This window comes from Oncorhynchus gorbuscha, linkage group LG01 (genome assembly GCF_021184085.1).
Source record: "Oncorhynchus gorbuscha isolate QuinsamMale2020 ecotype Even-year linkage group LG01, OgorEven_v1.0, whole genome shotgun sequence".
NCBI lineage: Eukaryota > Metazoa > Chordata > Actinopteri > Salmoniformes > Salmonidae > Oncorhynchus > Oncorhynchus gorbuscha.
In genome coordinates, this window is record NC_060173.1 from 20,443,025 (window position 1) to 20,464,833 (window position 21,809).

General features: G+C 40.6%; 2 protein-coding genes across 3 annotated transcripts in view; both read left to right on the top strand.

Annotated features, from left to right (window-relative positions):
- The window catches only part of LOC124034437 (G1/S-specific cyclin-D2-like), a 34,396-nt gene extending 24,222 nt beyond the window's left edge, over positions 1–10,174 (top strand). The window contains exon 5 of the mRNA XM_046347654.1: positions 5,541–10,174. Within this exon, the coding sequence (XP_046203610.1) occupies positions 5,541–5,717 (177 nt within the window). The 3' untranslated portion in view covers positions 5,718–10,174. The remainder of the gene's footprint in view (positions 1–5,540) is intronic.
- A 4,375-nt stretch (positions 10,175–14,549) lies between these two features.
- Positions 14,550–17,768, top strand: tigara (TP53 induced glycolysis regulatory phosphatase a). 2 transcript variants are annotated; one of them, XM_046306906.1, is made up of 6 exons: positions 14,550–14,968; positions 15,355–15,392; positions 15,766–15,887; positions 16,055–16,132; positions 16,309–16,419; positions 16,990–17,768. In XM_046306906.1, exons 3-6 carry the CDS (start codon positions 15,801–15,803, stop codon positions 17,356–17,358), a joined length of 645 nt encoding a protein of 214 aa, XP_046162862.1. In that variant the 5' UTR covers positions 14,550–14,968; positions 15,355–15,392; positions 15,766–15,800; the 3' UTR covers positions 17,359–17,768. The 2 variants fall into 2 exon arrangements, with proteins under 2 accessions (XP_046162862.1, XP_046162778.1); XM_046306822.1 differs by having other exon boundaries at positions 14,550–14,679.
- The last annotated feature ends 4,041 nt before the right edge of the window (positions 17,769–21,809 follow it).

The window sequence follows — 21,809 nt, forward strand, 5'->3', positions numbered from 1 at the left end:
AATCTGGGTGTAACACAGAAATATAGCCCAAGGGAATGGTATAGCTCCTTGTGATGCTCAAACATGACATTGCTCAAAGCAGAGAGACAGAGACACATCACATTTGAGCTCACATTGAACTTGTGTACATGGGGTCATGGGTTGCTCTGACCACCTCCAGGGTATGGCATGATCCCCCTCCTAAACACAGACGCACATGAACACGCGCACACTTGCAGACACACACACTCACACACACGCGCACACACACTGACAGACCATGCTGTCTGCACAGAGTAGCACTGCCGTGTGGTACAGTAGTTAATGAAAATTCCATGGTTTTGTCTGTCTGCTCAACTTCCTTCTTGAGGCTCTATGATGTAATAATGGATGCAGTGTTTGTCTTGTGGTTACTCCTCATACTGTTGATTGAATTGTCAAAATAATTGTAATACATTTTTATTTATTTGGGTAGAGTTTTTAAGATGTAAGAGTGGGGGAATGGGGACTCAGGATTGGATACAAAATTCCCAAACTTCATTCCCAGTGTATTCCAAGTGCTGCCTTCTGTAGTATCTAAGTACCAAAAACCCTATCTGAAAACCATATTGGTGTTTTCAATAGTCATATTGAAGCCATTAAAGGTTCTCAAATTAAGCCTGTGGGCCTTGGCATGGGATCCAAACTGAAGTTATAAAGAGCAGCGTACAGGGGAATGTCTTTTAAGATGTTACGGCCTGCATTCTTGCGGTAAGACACTGGCAGTTCCTTTACATGTTTTGTGCTTTAGTTAATCTCAGAGGAGTAGATTTTTGGAGCACATGGCACATGTTGGTGGGAAGTTGGGGAGCAGCTTGGAAATTGGGACGCTGGGCGACGGTCGTGTTTCCTCCACGTCAGCGCAGCCAGTTAGCGACCATGGGAGACGCCCTCCCTGAGGCTCCTCCACATGTTAGTGCTCTTCCAGCCCTATTCCGAGGCCCCCTAACCCTCACACAGCCTTCTCACATCTGTCCACATCCAGGGCCACTAAAGGTAGAATACAGAATAAATATTGAGTTATTTAATATGAAGTGAGTCCATTTATCAGATACATTTGGCTCATCCTCGATTGAGCCCAAATACAGAATTTGAATGATTGAATTAGTAATTAATTCATTCATTTACAGAGTAATTCGCTAGGATCATATATCTAGCCTAAGTAGTGCATTTCTTATTTAGTATTCATTTCAAGGCTTTTCCTGGAGATTTTTATATTGTGACCTTTGACACGGTGACCTTTCATAACTCTGCTCAGTTCAACTCCTAAGGAGCAATTCCCATGTGATAGGCCTCTGTTCTCATTTCACCAATGCAGCAGGCAACACTTGCCCAGAAGCCATTACACAGGTTCAAACCATGGCCCATCAGGTTTAAATTAGCTGTAAATGTCTAAGGAATGTTCCCCTCCTCACAAGACTAAAGCTTCTGGCTTGGGGGCTCTCTTTCTTATTTCCCACAGCCGCCCGGCTGTTCCAACAGAGCTACGGGTGAATTACTGTTGTATACCACCAGAAGGCTGCACTGTCATACACTGCAAGCCATAAGCATAGTTATTACAGGGCACTAATATTTAGCCTAGTGGTTAGAGCGTTGGACTAGTAACCGAAAGGTTGCAAGTTTGAATCCCCGAGCTGACAAGGTACAAATCTGTCATTCTGCCCCTGAACAGGCAGTTAACCCACTGTTCCTAGGCCGTCATTGAAAATAATAATTTGTTATTGACTGACTTGCCTAGTAAAATAAAGGTAAAATAAAAAATGTTCATTAAAATAGTCAGATCAGAACTCTTCCTCTCTAATACTTCCAACCTGAGAGCTGAATCTTGGGGCCACAGCAGGCTGAACTACAGGATATTTCCTCTGTCCCACACCCTTTGAGGCAGATTCCTAAATCCCAATCCTGTAAAAACAAATCAGTCAGTCCTCCTCTCTTCCTTTCCTTTCGTCTCCTCATGTCCCCTACATCATCTCCCCATTTTGGAGGATACAAGGTCTGAGACGGGGAGGCTTAGGGGTGTTGAGAGGTTGCTTTCTCAGGAAGATTCTCAGGTACTTCCAGCTCTCTTTGATGCTGAAACCCGATCGACCCGCTCTCAGGTGGATTCCCTACAGGCAGAGACTGGCTCGTTAAAAAAGCACCACCTTTGTGTTCCCACAGGACGTGGATGTAATTAACATAGCTTAGCTTCAGTACTAGGGCCTATACCTGTGTTTTCACTGTTGTCAAGGCTACTGGTGAGGTGTGTGAATGTTCAGTGCTGGGCCCTAGTGCTGAGGTAATGCTTGGCCTGGTCCTAATCACCGCTCAGCCGTAGCTCTCTGTCTGTGGGGGTGGCAGTCAGGGTAGCGGTCATCCAAATTCTGCATGGGCGCTGTTCCCATAGAAAAGCACAGTACAGTCAGGAAACTGCAGGTCTGTGTCAGAGCCAATGATTTACAGTGCCTTGCGAAAGTATTCGGCCCCCTTGAACATTGCGACCTTTTGCCACATTTCAGGCTTCAAACAAAGATATAAAACTGTATTTTTTTGTGAAGAATCAACAACAAGTGGGACACAATCATGAAGTGGAACGACATTTATTGGATATTTCAAACTTTTTTAACAAATCAAAAACTGAAAAATTGGGCGTGCAAAATTATTCAGCCCCTTTACTTTCACTGCAGCAAACTCTTTCCAGAAGTTCAGTGAGGATCTCTGAATGATCCAATGTTGACCTAAATGACTAATGATGATAAATACAATCCACCTGTGTGTAATCAAGTCTCCGTATAAATGCACCTGCACTGTGATAGTCTCAGAGGTCCGTTAAAAGCGCAGAGAGCATCATGAAGAACAAGGAACACACCAGGCAGGTCCGAGATACTGTTGTGAAGAAGTTTAAAGCCGGATTTGGATACAAATAGATTTCCCAAGCTTTAAACATCCCAAGGAGCTCTGTGCAAGCGATAATATTGAAATGGAAGGAGTATCAGACCACTGCAAATCTACCAAGACCTGGCCGTCCCTCTAAACTTTCAGCTCATACAAGGAGAAGACTGATCAGAGATGCAGCCAAGAGGCCCATGATCACTCTGGATGAACTGCAGAGATCTACAGCTGAGGTGGGAGACTCTGTACATAGGACAACAATCAGTCGTATATTGCACAAATCTGGCCTTTATGGAAGAGTGGCAAGAAGAAAGCCATTTCTTAAAGATATCCATAAAAAGTGTTGTTTAAAGTTTGCCACAAGCCACCTGCGAGACACACCAAACATTTGGAAGAAGGTGCTCTGGTCAGATGAAACCAAAATTGAACTTTTTGGCAACAATGCAAAACGTTATGTTTGGCGTAAAAGCAACACAGCTCCTCACCCTGAACACCTCATCCCCACTATCAAACATGGTGGTGGCAGCATCATGGTTTGGGCCTGCTTTTCTTCAGCAGGGACAGGGAAGATGGTTAAAATTGATAAACATAAAGCAAAATCTACAATGGAATGGTTCAAAAATAAACATATCCAGGTGTTAGAATGGCCAGGTCAAAGTCCAGACCTGAATCCAATCGAGAATCTGTGGAAAGAACTGAAAACTGCTGTTCACAAATGCTCTCCATCCAACCTCACTGAGCTCGAGCTGTTTTGCAAGGAGGAATGGGAAAAAATGTCAGTCTCTCGATGTGCAAAACTGATAGAGGCATACCCCAAGCGACTTACAGCTGTAATCGCAGCAAAAGGTGGTGCTACAAAGTATTAACTTAAGGGGGCTGAATAATTTTGCGTGCCCAATTTTTCAGTTTTTGATTTGTTAAAAAAGTTTGAAATATCCAATAAATGTCGTTCCACTTCATGATTGTGTCCCACTAGTTGTTGATTCTTCACAAAATACAGTTTTATATCTTTATGTTTGAAGCCTGAAATGTGGCAAAAGGTCGCAAAGTTCAAGGGGGCCAAATACTTTCGCAAGGCACTGTATATATACACTAGATGACTGACAGGGGCGCTGTGTTGAAGCCACGTGACTTCATCCTGGCACTCCCCCATCGTTGTAAAATAATATTTTGGAAGCTATAGAAATGAATTTGTTAAATGTCTACAGTTGTTTTTGCCACATTTATTATATTAAAGACACCTTAATACATACTTTTAAATTAAATTATGTAAGCTATATATAAAAATTGAAAAAATATAACTAAAAAGTATACTTTTTTGAAAGTTCTAATGTTACTGTCCCCAATATAAAAAAAATAATACTTAAATAGATATTTTTTTTTTTTTTTTTTTTAAAGTTGAATTAAAATACTGTAAAATACCATTCATTCCTATAGAGGACTGCTTTTTCTGAGTAGTGCCAATATGGCCGACCGGTGGCTTCACAGCCTCTCATTGGCCATTACATAGCATCATAAATCCAGGGTTTATATACATCAGGGGTAGGCAACTATAGATTCGGAGCTGATGGTTGGGGGGGGGGGGACACAAGTAAGTTATCCGTAGTTGGCTAGCTACCAAGCAAGGGATAAGAATGTTGCCAGCCAGTATGGCAATGGAACATTTAGAAAGAACGACTGGGTCGCATCCATATATAGAGAACAAAAAGACTGAATGACTGGGTCTCGTCTCTGGCAACTGAAACGATAGAACGATCAGCCGGCTTGGGTAGAAACCCTAGATTTGTGTTGGGACTACACTTGTGGAAAGTATTAATAAATTCATCAAAATATTTTTTTGAATGAAAATATTTCAATCGTTATTTGAATATGTTGGTAACCTGTTGTACAAAAATGATAATGCCCTCGAAGCCGGTGTTTGGAGGATATATCGGCACGGTTTCCCAACACACGTGCCAAAATATCTTCCAAACACTGGCTTCGAGGGCATTATCATTTAATTGTACACTGCAAATTGACCACAGCTAAGCCCGAAAAGAGATTGTATTTTTTAAATAATAATTTTATACCTTGATTACACTGAGACGTTCACATATCTCAGATTTCCTCAATTAAACATTTTTTTTTGCTTAATTCCTGGTGATTTTACAGTATTTTCTAACCAAAAAATAAATGCATATATGGGGGACCAAAAAAACTGGGCTGGGGTTATGGATTATGGAAAGGATATGTAACCTTATCAAATATCAGGCAGGTAAGTGGCTGTGACACAATATATCAATCCAGTAATCTAGGAAATATTCCATTGTTTGCTTTGGCTGTAACTTGGAATGTATTAAATGTATACTGATATCTCAGTCACCCCCCGCCCCCTCCTCTGTTGATAACTTCTTACTACTATGATATGTGGTTGTCTTACCTCGCTATTTTAAGATGAGTGCTCTAACTGTAAATTGCTCTGGATAAAAGCGTCTGCTAAATTACTCAAATGTAAATGTAAAAAAAATGTAATATTTAGGTATGTGTATATGTAAATACACACGTGTCATTTTCTCTGAGTCTGACTTTATTTACATGTTTATTTCCATCTCCTTGTGTACTGTGCACTCTTCCTATATTTATGGACATGTCTGTTTGGTTGTGTGTTGCAGGACTGTCTGAAGGAGTGTCAGGAGCAGATTGAGAGGGTCTTGGTGAGCAGCCTACGCGAGGGGCGACAGCAACAACAGCAGCATCAGCAGCAGGTCCAGCATGGCCCCAGCAGTAAGACCATGGACGAGCTGGATCAGTCAAGCACCCCAACAGACGTTCGCGACATCAACTTGTGAGCCTGCAAGAAGCAGTAGCGCATCAGAAATAAGCAACAAATCAACATAAAAAAACAACAAAAAACAAACTACCCCTTGAAAAAAGGGCTTTTGTAGAGTTTTTGTAGAGATTTTTTATTTTATAACACAAAAACATGCGCCCATTTATTTTACGAAATCAAAGCTATTTTTAGATATAAAATAGATATCCTTTAAAAGCTCTGACTTGATACACGAAAGCTCAATGGTGCCTCAGATATACAGAAGGGAAGCCAATCATATTTTGAGTTCTGTTTTTGATTGTTTAATCATAATAAAGTTATATTGAATAAGAAACCAATAGCTAAATAAGGCTTTTTAAAAAGTAGTGGTGAGTCCATTCAAGGCTTGCATATATGGGATCACATTTGGGGCAAGGTTTTTCTGTTTTGTTTTGTATTTTTTGTTTTGGTAAATGTTGGTCTGCCTGAGATAGGAGCCCCATATGGGCTACACTGACCGTGAATGGCAGGGCTCAATATGACATGGTTTGGCTGTGTGTTGGTGATAAGGAGAGCACTTTGCATGAATTGCAGAGTATTGTGCTAAGAAAGAGACAAGAAGGGTCCCAAATCCAGGGAACAGCCAAGTATATAATAGTGAATTACATTATTATTATTATTAAGAAACATGTTCGTGAATGAAGAGTAATAGACGTCAATAAGCTCTTTTTGTCAGGCTGCTTGTTCGTATGGGTGTGGGCATGCATCTCTGTGTGTGAGTGGGTTGGTGTGATTGCCGTGTGTGTGTGTGTGTGTGTGTGTGTGTGTGTGTGTGTGTGTGTGTGTGTGTGTGTGTGTGTGTGTGTGTGTGTGTGTGTGTGTGTGTGTGTGTGTGTGTGTGTGTGTGTGTGTGTGTGTGTGTGTGTGTGTGTGTGTGTGTGTGTGTGTGTGTGTGTGTGTGTGTGTGTTGGAGCGTTATGGCTTGGCACTTGAGTGGGAAGACTAGACTGGTAATAAACTATGGAACAGGCAGGAGACAGGGATTATTTGCAGGGCATCTATGTTATATCACTGCCGTCAGTTAATATGTGTTGTCGGCCAACAAAAATCTGGGGATCTGAGTCCACTTAGTGGGTGGAGGAACGGTGAAAGGGATGGAGAGAGGGGTGGCTATGCTCCTTCGTTTTGTCTAGAAGAGTCAGCCGTGGACCCTCTGTTTAGAAGTTTCATTTTGAGGTGTTTGATTTTCACTGCCAACATACCAATCAAATATTGCCAGATAGCGTTTGTATTTTCATGTTATTGTTTTGTTCTTTTGGAGTTATGGAAGGAGCTTCAGGCTGCTTAGTGTCGGTAAGGAGTGTGTGCCTCTCTAAGTGGTGCCCTAGTATCTCAGATGAGAGGAGAGGAGGGATCCCTGTGGTGGATGGAAGGGGTTGGGGGTGAACAGGTGTAGAAAGGGTTTGTTGCGCTGCAGAAGCAAGCTGCTGTGTAGAGGGAGGAAATGTAGGTGAGTTGCTGTAAGATACAGCAGAGGAGCCTAATGGCCTCAAATGATATCTATCAGATTTCTGCGTTTTGGGCAGATCGAGGCCACAGATGACGAATTAGGATGAATACCAGACTTTACGCTGCCAGCTCATTATTTGAGAATTAACTTTATTGGTTCATTAGAGGACAGAGAAATGTATTGGAGCAGGGGACGATTTGTGATCATTGCATCTGTAGTCCCTCATAGTTGTTTCAACACGCCTATGATTTCAACAGCAAAGCACTTAGAAAACATGCTCCCCAAGGGACAAATTAAATGGTTACAGTGTGGGAGTCTATGGATGTTTTCTGTTTTCTTGTGATCTTTTTCTTTGATTTAATTTGTAGGGCTGGTTTCCCCACATTGAGGCCTAACACCTTACGATATGAGGACATTCCGATCTAAAAACATTCCGAAAAGTGCAAGATGAAAGGGCCATCTGACCATTTCATGTGTTTTAGCAAATAATTAATGCCAATTTCAAAGATTCTAGAGACCTTTATTGATTTCAGTTTTATAATTTTGTTTTAGAAGTTATCACATTATGAAATATTTGTTATACTTGAATTTTCTATTTGATCTGCTTCACAGCAACAAAAAAAGTCAAATGGGTGATGAACTATAAAGAAAATGTCACCATAACATCAGATTTTTGCACATGTTCTGAGGGCAATTGAGGTTTTCTTTCAAACAAATTAAACTGGTCTATATTCAAGGCTACCTTATTGATAGTTTTGCTCGTAGAACCTGGCCTATTGTCTATGGGGAAACCCCTGTGTAGCTGTCTCTGTGTGAACCCCTCTTCTTCCAAGTGATTGCTGCTTCAGTCACTTCATTGGCATGGGGTTCAATCAGTTACCCAAACGTCAGAATTCAACAAATTCACTTCCAAGACTGACAACAGGGTACATCGCCAACACAAGGTAGCTTTCCTTTGACTCACACAAAATTCTCAATGCTACATTTAAAGGGGGCTTTGGTGTGTGTGCGCATGTGTGTGCTTGAGTGTTTGTTTGTGTGTACGTGAGTATGTGTGTGGTAGGTAGGTATGAGGGGAAGTTGAGGATTCAGTGTTTTAGCAGGCTAATGTTTTCAAGAAACAAATCTTATAAACCAGGCCATCTTCAACCTCTCAACAAAACTAGCCCCTGTTCATCATTGCCAAGAATGTCAGCCTTTTTTTGTTTTTTGCAAGCTCTATTCTGAGCAAAGATTATGATTTGTTTAGTTTTTGGACTGTTAGGTTTGAATTTGTAAATCCACCTCAAAGTTGTGTTTGTTTTATTTTATGGGGTGTCCAGACCTAATGGAGTTTGTGGAGTGTTTGTAAGGGGTTAGATACTGTATTCCAAAGTGAAGAGAGATGGAGGTGGTGTGAAGACATCATAAAGTGTCAATATTTGTATTGAGTTATTATTATTGTCTTTTTGCGCTGCTAAAAGCTATGATTTTGTTTCATTCTTATATATAAAAAAAATAACATGACTTAGTTGTGATGTCACTTGAGTGTGCTGCTATTTTATAAACATTTGTATTATAATATAATGATTTTACCGCTTAAGAGATACATTCAGAATACTGAAGTAGATGGTAATAGAAGAACATGAAATAAGTATTCGACTGGAAATGTTCTTTGTACAGGTTGCTTAGATAGCATGTTTTCTTTTCAATTTCATCTATTTTGCTCTCCTTTCTCTGTCACATTCTGCAAATGCGGTATCTCTATACCTCAGGTTTACTGGACAAAAAAAAATCATATCTCAATACCTCACAACTCTACAGTTTTTAGGGAGCCTGGGAAGGGTAACAGTACAGTAGGAAGCACAGTAGTTTGTCTGTTGTGAAATGTACTGACCGTGTTGGGTGGCACACATGCAAGGCTCCCACCTGGACTTAAACCCTAGTGGATGGGACACAACAACCAGTCACCACTTCCTCGGTCAGTTTAAAGTGATACCATGTTCATTGTGGTGCTAAATGTGACATTCATGTGACATTCATTGCAAAGACAAATGTGAAAATGTCTTGAGTATATGGCTTGTACCAATTACATTGAATGTCAATAGATTTCTGTTCCTAAACTTAATTTGATGAGCTTAGTTGATCTGGTATGTGCCAGGTTCTATTGTCTGGAAAACTTATACAAAATGGCTAAACCAATCAATCAAACACCTCACCACATACTGTATCTGACATGAGGAAGTGTGTTTCAACAGCGTGGATTTGTCTTTAGTTGTCCCCATCCACTATAAATTACATCATGTACCTCAGAAATGTCTGTTGCACAACCGCTGTTCAATAAACTTCTGCTTTAAAGAGTGTGACACCATATCAGTCCAATGTTATTCTCACTTCTGTTTTCTTTTTGTATGTCATTATGGTTAGTGGAGCAGATTGTGAGATGTGATTGTGAACAGACAGTGAGGTGAACATTAGAGGTTGCTGTAGTCATGAAACCAAGAGGACTGGGGAGATGTTAGTGGAGTGGAGCTGAGATTGTGTGGCAGGCCGCAGTCTTGTTTTAAAAACAAAAGCTAAGATGACGGACATCATGTTTACCCCCTGCTTGAACCAAAATCTCCCATTAAGAACGTAGATGGCTTAAATCAATTGGATGGTAGACAAACAAATGAGGTGATTGTGGTTATTTATATTGCTTCCCCTGTATGACATCCTTTTAAACACACTCTAATCAGTCCAGTTTCAGGCAAGTGGGGGATTGGTGTCTGAGTTTGTCCTCTTACTCTGGGACCCTAAGGCACTCTTATACAGCTTGTGAGGCTGTTTTTTTGGGGGGGGCTGGATCATGTAGGCCTAGTAAGTGAATAAGTTGGTTTCAAAGTTCTGTATTGACAACTTCTGTTCATGATTAATCAGCTCTATATTGGTCTGTTTGAAAGGATCAGTTAAAGTGTTGTTAAGGATCAAGGCACGCTGTATGATCAATAAACTCACCATGAATGAAATCCATTGTCCCTGCTCTTTTTATGATTTTGACAAATTGCTTTATCTTACTAATAAAATCTTCTCTGACTCACTCTTTAGGGACCTTTTTATTGCAAACTGTTAAAGGCCCAGTACAGTCAAAAACGTGATTATATCTCCACACTGAAGTTGGAATAATACTGCGAAATTGTGAAAAGTTATGATAATGCCATTTTTTTTGTGTAAGAGCTGTTTGAAAAGACCACCTGAAATTTCAGCATGTTTTAGTGGGATGGCCTGCCTGGCGACATCACCAGGCAATATAAGTTAATAGACCAATAAAAGAGTTTCGAACCTCTCTGCCAATAATAGATGGTTTTCAGGTTAATTATCCCTCCTATTAGGCTTGTCCAATTAGGTCACGTAGACTACTCCCAGACAGTCTTAACTAAATTCTTGATTGAGAAATTGCTTTTCTGTTTCTTTTTGACTATTTATATGAACAAAAACAACAGTAATATACTTAATTGTTACCCATAAATGATTTAATATTTAAATACCAAGGTCTGCATTGGGCCTTTAAAGCAAAACATTTTTTAAGCAGATATAAACATGGTTCACAGGATGAGTTGGATAACAAAGCAGGCACTCTATCATATCGGAACTCTCTCTTAAAACCTCTTTCCGCTCAGATCCTTTTAGCGGGATCATTTTTGTCAAAATCTGGTGAATTACAGAGCGCTAAATTCAAATTAAATTACTAAAAATATTTCATTTTCATGAAATCACAAGTGCAATACACCAAAACACAGTTTAACTTGTTAATCCAGCAGGCGTGTCAGATTTCAAAAAGGCTTCCGGGAGCGTAATTACAGCCTCAAGCTCATTACCATAACGCAACGTTAACTATTCATGAAAATCGCAAATGAAATGAAAGAAATATATTCACTCACAAGCTTAGCCTTTTGTTAACACTGTCATCTCAGATTTTCAAAATATGCTTTTCAACTGTGCTATCTAACCTCCAAACGAGCTTCAATGCCATACAACACTCCTTCCGTGGCCTCCAACTGCTCTTAAACGCTAGTAAAACCAAATGCATGCTTTTCAACCGTTCGCTGCCTGCACCCGCACGCCTGACCAGCATCACCACCCTGGATGGTTCCAACCTTGAATATGTGGACATCTATAAGTACCTAGGTGTCTGGCTAGACTGTAAACTCTTCTTCCAGACTCATATCAAACATCTCTAATCGAAAATCAAATCAAGAGTCGGCTTTCTATTCCGCAACAAAGCCTCCTTCACTCACGCCGCCAAACTTACCCTGGTAAAACTGACTATCCTACCGATCCTCGACTTCGGCGATGTCATCTACAAAATTGCTTCCAACACTCTACTCAGCAAACTGGATGCAGTTTATCACAGTGCCATGCATTTTGTCACTAAAGCACCTTATACCACCCACCACTGCGACTTGTACGCTCTAGTCGGCTGGCCCTCGCTACATATTCGTCGCCAGACCCACTGGCTCCAGGTCATCTACAAGTCCATGCTAGGTAAAGCTCCGCCTTATCTCAGTTCACTGGTCACGATGGCAACACCCACCCGTAGCACGCGCTCCAGCAGGTGTATCTCACTGATCATCCCTAAAGCCAACACCTCATTTGGCCGCCTTTCCTTCCAGTTCTCTGCTGCCTGTGACTGGAACGAATTGCAAAAATCGCTGAAGTTGGAGACTTTTATCTCCCTCACCAACCTCAAACATCTGCTATCTGAGCAGCTAACCGATCGCTGCAGCTGTACATAATCTATCGGCAAATAGCCCACCCATTTTTACCTACCTCATCCCCACACTGTTTTTATTTATTTACTTTTCTGCTCTTTTGCACACCAATATCTCTACCTGTACATGACCATCTGATCATTTATCACTCCAGTGTTAATCTGCAAAATTGTAATTATTCGCCTACCTTATGCCTTTTGCACACAATGTATATAGACTGCCCCTTTTATTCTTCCTATTGTGTTATTGACTTGTTAATTGTTTACTCCATGTGTAAATCTGTGTAATCTGCTCACACTGCTATGCTTTATCTTGGCAAGGTCACAGTTGCAAATGAGAACTTGTTCTCAACTAGCCTACCTGGTTAAATAAAGGTGAAATAAAAAATAAAATAAATAAAAAAACATAGCTACACAAACATTTGTGTAAGAGTATTGATAGCTAGCATTAGCATAGCATTAAGCCTAGCATTCAGCAGGCAACATTTTCACAAAAACAAGAAAAGCATTCAAATAAAATCATTTACCTTTGAAGAACTTCGGATGTTTTCAATGAGGAGACTCTCAGTTAGATAGCAAATGTTCAGTTTTTCCAAAAAGATTACTTGTGTAGGAGAAATCGCTCCGTTTTGTTCATCACGTTTCGCTAAGAAAAAAATCAGAAAATGCAGTCTCTACAACGCCGAACTTTTTACCATAATATCGACAGAAACATGGCAAACGTTGTTTAGAATCAATCCTCAAGGTGTTTTTCACATATCTATTCGATGATAAATCATTCGTGGCGGCTGTGTAAATACACGCAGCTGGAGATTACGCAATAATTGCAACGGACCCATACACAGCCATATAAGGAGACATTGGAACACAGCACATTCAAAATCTGGGGCACTTCCTGTATGAAATTTAATCTTGGTTTCGCCTGTAGCATTAGTTCTGTGGCACTCACAGACAATATCTTTGCCGTTTTGGAAACGTCAGAGTGTTTTCTTTACCAAAGCTGTCAATTATATGCATAGTCGAGCATCTTTTCGTGACATCTGATATCTTGTTTAAAATGGGAACGTTTTTTTATTCATAAATTAAAAGAGCACCCCCTATATCCAAGAAGTTAATCGCTTACCTTTGATCTTCGTATGTTTGCACTCACGAGACTCCGAGTTACACAATAAATGTTTGTTTTGTTCGATAAAGATACTCTCTATATCCAAAAACCTCCATTTGGTTGGCGCGTTTTGTTCAGTAATCCACAGGCTCGTGCGGTTACGACGGGCAGACAAAAATTCCAAATAGTATCCGTAAGGTTCGTAGAACCATGTCAAACTTTTTCTATAATCAATCCTCAGGTTGTTTTTACAATAAATAATCGATAATATTTCAACCGGACTGTAGCCTTTTCAATAGAAGAGAGAAAGAAAAGGTCTCGCTCCAGAGCGTGCGCGCATGCACAAATCTGAGGACATCTGGCTATCCACTGACGCGATGGGATCATTCTCGCTAATTTTTCAGAATAAAAGCCTGAAACTATGTCTAAAGACTGTTCACACCTTGTGGAAGCCATAGGGAAATGAATATGGTTGATATCCCTTTAAATGGAGGATAAGCTTGCAATGGAAAAGAGTAGTTTCAGAAAAACAACACTTCCTGGATGGATTTTCCTCAGGTTTTTGCCTGCAATATCAGTTCTGTTATACTCATGGACAATATTTTTACAGTTTTGGAAACTTTAGAGTGTTTTCTATCCTAATCTTCCAATTATATGCATATTCTCGCTTCTGGGCCTGAGCAGTTTACTTTGGGCACGTTTTTCATCCAAACATTAAAATACTGCCCACTAGCCTATGAGTGAATCTGATGTATGGTTCATAAGTAGAAGATGATTTTGAGCATTAGCGTTACATATGCAAAGAATAAGTTATCAATAGTTCCCTTGTTTTAAAAAATTATGATTTTTTTTTAAATCAGTGTGGTTCATCTTAGGTACGTCCATGATAGCAATGACAAGATGATAGGCCACTGTGAAGTGGATTTAGAAAGGATTTAAATGGACACGTAAAATCAGATATCCTGATTTATCAATAACTCAGCCATCTCTTAATCAATCCCGGTTTGCGTAGCTTGGATTTATGGTTCATGAGAAGCAGTTTTCCAAAATGTCCAAAATTGAGGAAAATGTATCCTGACGGACCTTTTGGGTCGTTGAGGCAAATTTGTTCAGCATGAGGAAAGACACCTACACACAAAGTTTCAAATCTCGAGGTAAACGGGGCTGCAGATATGACTGTTTCTAGTGAGACCACTTATAGCAGCGACACCTATAGGCCAATCGGTGCCGTTGATCTTGACCAAGTTTCTCATGGCTTCTGGTTTCTGTGTGCCAAATTAGAAGAAAAAAAGTTACCAATCTATGCTTGAGGGATTTGACTATGGGAAAATATGTTTTTTAAAGAATAACAATAGGTTTCACAGCTTCGCTGAAACGCTAATAATGTATAGGCAATTTGTTTTACTGCATTTTACATTAAATACAACATATAAAATGCTATCTTACCATTTTAATGTCATTCCTGTACTAGAAGGGACATGGCCAATCATATTGCAGAGCGTCTTTACGTCATTACCGTATACACAGACGTGCTCGTGCTGTGTTTTGCAGGTGACAGGAAGAAAGTTCATATTGAAGAATTGCGATTTAAGGATAATCAACTACCTCAAATTTAAAAGGATAACAATGCTTACCTTTGGCATAACGATAGTTCGACAGTAAGTGGGCATTATTCAGAAGATACTAGCGGTCGATTCATTACTATTCAGTGTATGTGTGTTTCCATTTGCAATGCAACTGTAGACTGTAGCCCGATACTGTTGATACATACAGTGAATGGTTATTGACAAGGTGTACGTCAAAAACGGATAAATGCTTATCAAAGTACAATTTAGAATTTGAATGGCTTGCATGCTATCAGTGCATGGCCACCGCACAGACGCATTACGCTGAGCTGGTGTCGCATTACTCCATTCTCCAGCGGCTGGAGTGAACGTCAAGAAAAAGGTCAGACTGAGTGCGAATGTTCAGCCTTGCTTCTCATGAAATGTCAAGGAGTTACAGCAGTCCTGTTCAAGTCGATCACTGCTTCAATAGTAATACAGTTTTATTAAAGAGAAATACCCTACTACTAACTAAACCATCCATTTAGGTCTATTTCTCATTAGATGGGGCTGTCTATGTTATTATTGTCTTATTACATGCTTATAGATAGTTCTATATTGAATTGTATTCTGTTATTGTCTTATTACATGCTTATAGATAGAATACAATTCAATACCAAACTATCTATAAGCATGTAATAAGACAATAATAACATAGAATACAATTCAATACCGAACTATGTTATTATTGTCTTATTACATGCTTATACATTGTTTTTTTCCCCCCAGTGGTGAAACAGAATGGAATAAAAAAGGCCTCCTACAAGGTATGATTTACTGTAAAAGCACATCTGTGTGTTTGTTTTGATACTGTTTTGGATACATTAAAGCAGTGGTTTCCAACCTTCTTCGGTTACTGTACCACCAACTGAATTTTGCTCTCCCCGGAGTACCCCTGAAATACCCCCCCTCGTACATTCACCAGTAAGCCTATGGTCTCATGAGCCTTCTCAAGTAACACCTGTGGTCCTAGTACCCCTGGTTGGGAACCACTGCATTAGAATGACTCTTGGATGAAATGCACAAAGTTATAGCTTTGGAACAGATCATCCCAATAGATTTCCTAGATTTCATGTTTCAATGGCATATCACTGTGGCCTAAAGTATCACGCCAATCCTGGGCATTTCCCAATCCCCCAGGCCAGGCGATAGACTCGTCTCTATCAGACATAGGGATGCAGCAGGCAGAGGCTGCAGGAAAATATCTCAAGGACGTCAAGTTCACCAACGTGTTTGTCAGTGACATGGCCCGTGCCCGCCAGGTGAGTGGTGATGATGATCACAGACCCCTTAGCATCTTTTAGAATATAATTGGACCCCATTATTATGTGTTGGGATGGCCCGCGGATTAGATTTGATTGTGTAGGTAGAAGTTTATGAAAAAAATCTCTCCTGTATGTGAATGGTTGTTTTGTCTGTTTTGTTACAGACTTGCGAAGCAATTGTAAAACACAACAGTAGTTGCTCTGGCCTAGAAATTGTCACCGATCCATCACTTAAAGAGAGGGTGAGTACCCTTTCTCTGGGCTAAAGGTTGTCAATATCTTATTTCCATAGATGCAGTTTTCATTCTGTGTGTGTTTGTTTGCGCGTGAGAGTGTGTGTGTTATACATGACCTTGTTCTATGACCTTGTGTGTTTTTGTACTCAAGGCCATACAGTAAAGAGCCTGTTATTTTTCAGAGTTTTGGGAGTGCCGAGGGGGGCTTGGTGGTGGACATGAAGAACATGGCTACAGCGGCTGGTCAATCGTGGCTGGACTTCACTCCTCCAGGGGGAGAGACTATAGAACAGGTGATTCACTCTGGGGGATCCTGAGGGCATTGCTCTCTCTATCTCGCGCTCTCTGACATACTACTGATGGGAGACCAGATGCAATACATTTTAGCAACACTAGATGGCACCTTTGGCATGCTTTACACAGGGTAATCCATCCTTGACTCTGAAGATGTCCAATACATGTTTTGCATAACAGGTCCCTTCATCAAATGAATTTGATTGAGGTTTGTCTGCTTGATGCTTTTGAAGTGGGGATCAAAGTACATAGGCCTTTGGTGCCACACAATGACCGCTACTTCAGTTGGAGAAACTAATTTAAAGTGTGGGGGAATGTTCCATTGAGACCAAGAACGTACATTGACTTGCCAATTAGGACTCAGCTTGCAGGTCACACGTTCAGTGTCAGTGTGTTCCAACAGCTAGTTTATGTGACAGAATGGCCCCCGGGCCCAGTAACACTAGCCACACAGGACAAGCTGTTGGCCCCTCATCAGGATGGTGTCAACCAGTCTGTTGTGTGGGTGGAGGAAGGGAAGGGGAAGGATGAGTATGTGTTGTGAATAAGAGTGCTTTGTTCTGTATTAGATGAAGATGCGGATCAAAGAGTTTCTGGAGCACCTGTTCCAGCGCATGGTGGCTGACCACTGCAGACCAGGACAGAGGGAGACAGGGATGCCAGAGGGGGCTCTTGCAGGCAAGCCAGATGATGGGACCAGAGATGTTCCTGCCCATGCCCTGGTGGTCAGCCATGGGGCTCTAATACGTGTGGCCATGCGCTACCTTGTGGATGAGCTAAAGTGTCCTTTACCCCAGGGGTTGGACATGTCCCATGTGATCGCTCTCTGTCCCAACACGGGCATATGTCGGTTTATCTTCACTGTGACAAAAGGGGATGCGGGCGTCACCCTCTCAGCCATCCGCTGTGTCTTTATCAACAGGTGCGAGCACATCTAAGAGAAGGGGTAGAGTGGAGGGGGTTGAAGGAAATAATCTCCTGGTTCACACTATAGGGCCGACTAGAACCGTATTGTGCTGTTTAGGATATTTTCTTTTCACATTGTCCTTTCTAGCATGGTTCCAGCAACTATGGTAGATAGACAAAGTGGTACTGGGCTGGCCTGACTCGCCTTGGCCTCTTGAGTGTGAATCGGGCTGACTAAGATATACACAGACTCCATATAGGAATCTGGTTGAGTTATTTAAAAGGCATACACTACCGGTCTAAAGTTTCATAACACTTACACATTCAAGAGTTTTTCTTTCTTTTTTTGTATTTAAAAAAAACTATTTTCTACATTGTAGAATAATAGTGAAGACATCAAAACTATGAAATAACACATGGAATCATGTAGTAACCAAAAAAGTGTTAAACATTTTCTATTTGAGATTCTTCAAATAGCCACCCTTTGCCTTGATGACAGCTTTGCACACGTTTGGCATTCTCTCAACCATCTTCATGAGGTAGTCACCTGGAATGCATTTCAGTTAACAGATGTGCCTTCTTCAAAGTTAATTAGTGGAATTTCTTTCCTTCTTAATGCGTTTGACCCTATTAGTTGTGTTGTGACAAGGTAGGGGTGGTATACAGAAGATAGCCCTATTTAGTAAAAGACCAAGTCCATATTATGGCAAGAACAGCTCAAATAAGCAAAGAGAAATGACAGTCCATCATTACTTTAAGACATGAAGGTCAGTCAATACGGAAAATTTCACGAACTTTGAACGTTTCTTCAAGTGCAGTCGCAAAAACCATCAAGCGCTATGATGAAACTGGGTCTCATGAGGACCATAACTGGAATGGAAGACCCAGAGATACCTATGCTGCAGAGGATAAGTTCATTAGAGTTACCAGCCTCAGAAAATGCAGCCCAAATAAATGCTTCAAAGAGTTCAAGTAACAGACACATCTCAACATCAACTGTTCAGAGGAGACTGTGTGAATCAGGCCTTCATGGTCGAATTGCCGCAAAGGTACCACAACTAAAGGACACCAATAATAAGAAGAGACTTGCTTGGGCCAAGAAACACGAGTAATGGACATTATACCCGTGGAAATTTGTCCAAATGGGAGATTTTTGGCTCCGCCATGTCTTTGTGAAACCCGGCGTGGGTGAACGGATGATCTCCAAATGTGTATATCCCACCGTAAAGCATGGAGGAGGAGGTGTTATGGTGTAGGGGTGCTTTGCTGGTGACATTGTCTGTGATTAATTTAGCCAAGAAGGAGAGTGATGGAGTGCTGCATCAGATGACCTGGTCTCCACAATCTCCCAATCTCAACCAAATTGAGATGGTTTGGGATGAGTCGGACCACAGAGTGAAGGAAAAGCAGCCAACAAGGGCTCAGCATATGTGGGAACTCCTTCAAGACTGGCGGGAAAAGCATTCCAGGGGAAGCTGGTTGAGATAATGCCAAGATTGTGCAAAGCTATCATCATCAAGGCAAAGGGTGGCTATTTGAAGAATCTCAAATATAAAATATCTTTTGATTTGTTTAAAACCTTTTTTGGTTACTACATGATTCCATATGTGTTATTTCATAGTGCTTTTGTCTTCACTATTATTATACAATGTAGAAAATAGCAAAAATAAAGAAAAGCCCTTGAATGAGTAGGTGTTCTAAAATTTTGGACCGGTAGTGTATATGTATTTGTCTGATAGTATTTTAATGTACATTATGCAACACAATGAACATTGAGAAAATAAACAATCATATTTTGAAGCTCTCCTATTCCCTCGCATCACTGCGCCGTGCATAACCAGCTGACTTGTTAAAAACCTACAGCACTGTCTTTGAAATTCAAATTTCATATTCATTGACACCATCTAAATGTTCTCTATGTTACCGGTAGTTTGATTTGGTGAGTGAAATGTGGACGTTTGGCTTATGTAGAATAAATGTTCAAATAAAAAAAATGCTGATAAATAAAGAACACTCTTTAAGAAACATTTTAAAAACAGACTTGTTTATCCAGGCACAATGCCATTTCTTATTACTTAAACTTTTGGCTGGTTTAATGTATTCCTTTATACATCTTATAACATCACATCTCCTTCTTGCAACTACTCATATCATGTTCTATCTGTTGTTGTCTTGAAAAACAGAACTTCATGCTCATGAAAGGCTATTTGTGATTGACCAGTTTTACCTCTTGGAATCCAACCACAATGTTAATGAATGAATGCTGGGTAACACTTTATATTAAGTTGTCTAAACCTATGTAGTAATACTGTAATTATACCAGTAATACATAGTGGTCAGGAGAGTAGGATAATTGCATTTTAATTGCATAGTAATTGAGTTTTTGCCTTTACAAAAGAGGGAGATGGACCGTTCTTCCTTCCACTGGCGTAATAACGAAAACCACTCAACCCCATTACTATGCTATTAAAAAACAACAATGTTGTGACTGTAGTAATTACAGCATTACTACTAATGTAAAGTGTTACCTAGAGCTGCATTGAAAGCAGCACGAACAAGGTGTGATTATGAACCTAGTGTGAAACAATTCTTTCAAATTCTATGTACATTAGTAATATGTCAGAATTAGTCATATTTAGATCTGTTTCCGTTTACACTAAACAAAAATATAAATGTAAAGTTTTGGTACCATGTTTCATGAACTGAAATAAAACATCCCAGAAATGTTCCATATGCACAAAAAGCATATTTATGTCAAATTTGTTTCCATCCCTGTTAGTGAGCATTTCTCCTTTGCCATGATAATCCATCCACCGAACAGGTGTGGCATATCAAGAAGCTAATTAAATTCCACGATCATTACACAGGTGCACCTTGTGGTGGGGACAATAAAAGGCCACTCTAAAATGTGCAGTTTTGTCACAGATGTCTCAAGCTGAGGGAGCGTGCAATTTGGCATGCTGACTGCAGGAATATCCACCAAAGCTGTTGCCAGATAATTTAATGTTAATTTCTCTACCATAAGCTGCCTCCAACGTTATTTTAGAGAATTTGGCAGTCCATCCAATAGGTTTCACAACCGCAGACCACGTGTAACCATGCCAGCCCAGGTCCTCCACATCTGGTTTCATCTGCGGGAACTTCTGAGATCAGCCACCCGGACTGCTGATGAAACTGGGTTTGCACAACTAAAGAATTTCAGAAACCATCTCAGGGAAGCTCATCTGCTTGCGCGTCATCCTCACCAGGGTCTTGACCTGAAGTTAGGTCTCGTAACCGACATCAGTGTACAAGTTCTCACCTTCGATGGCCACTGGCACGCTGGAGAAGTGTGCTCTTCATGGATGAATCCCGGTTCAACTGTACCAGGCAGACGGCAGACCGCGTGTATGGCGTCGTGTGGGCGAGTGGTTTGCTGATGTCAACGTTGTGAACAGAGTGCCCCATGGTGGCGGTGGGGTTATGGTATGGGCAGGAATAAGCTACTGAAAGCAAACACAATTACATTTTATCGATGGCAATTTGAATGCACAGACGAGATCGAGGCCCATTGTCGTGCCATTCATCCGCTGCCAGCACCTCATGTTTCAGCACAAGCATTTCGCTACACCTGCAATATCATCTGCTAAACATGTGTATGTGACAAATAAAATGTGATTTAATTATGCAGCAACTTCACACAACCATTGAAGAGGATGAGAAAACATTCTACAGGCCACAACAGCCTGATCAACTCTATGTGAAGGAGTTGTCACGCTACATGAGGCAAATGGTGGTCACACCAGATACTGACTGGTTTTCTGATCCACACCACCACCTTTTTAAAGGTATCTGTGACCAGATGCACATTTGTATTCACAGTCATGTGAAATCCATAGATTAGGGCCTAATTTATTTATTTCAATTGACCGATTTACTTTTTGAACCATAACTCGGTAAAATCTTTGAAAATGTTGCATGTTGTTTATATTTTTGTTCAGTGTATATATTTTATGATAAGACAATAAGCATCCATACAAAATATTACACATTATAAATAACAATATGTGAAAACATTTGAATAAATACATATTATATTGTGATGGCTCATTGCTTTTTCCTAATGGTGTCCAGCACCAGCTAACATTTGGTATGGTTTCAAATGACAGCAAAACACAACCTTGATATACACTACATGACCAAAGGTATGTGGACACCTGCTCGTCAAACATCTCATTCCAAAATCATGGGCATTAATATAAAGTTGGTCCCCCCTTTGCTGCTATAAACAGCCTCCACTCTTTTGGGAAGGCTTTCCACTAGATGTTGGATCATTGCTGTGGGAACTTGTTTCCATTCAGCCACAAGAGCATTAGTGAGGTCGGGCACTGATGTGGGGCAATTAGGCCTGGCTCGCAGTCGGCGTTCCAATTCAGCCCAAAGGTGTTTGATAGGGTTGAGGTCGGGGCACTGTGCAGGCCAGTCAAGTTTTTCTATACTGATC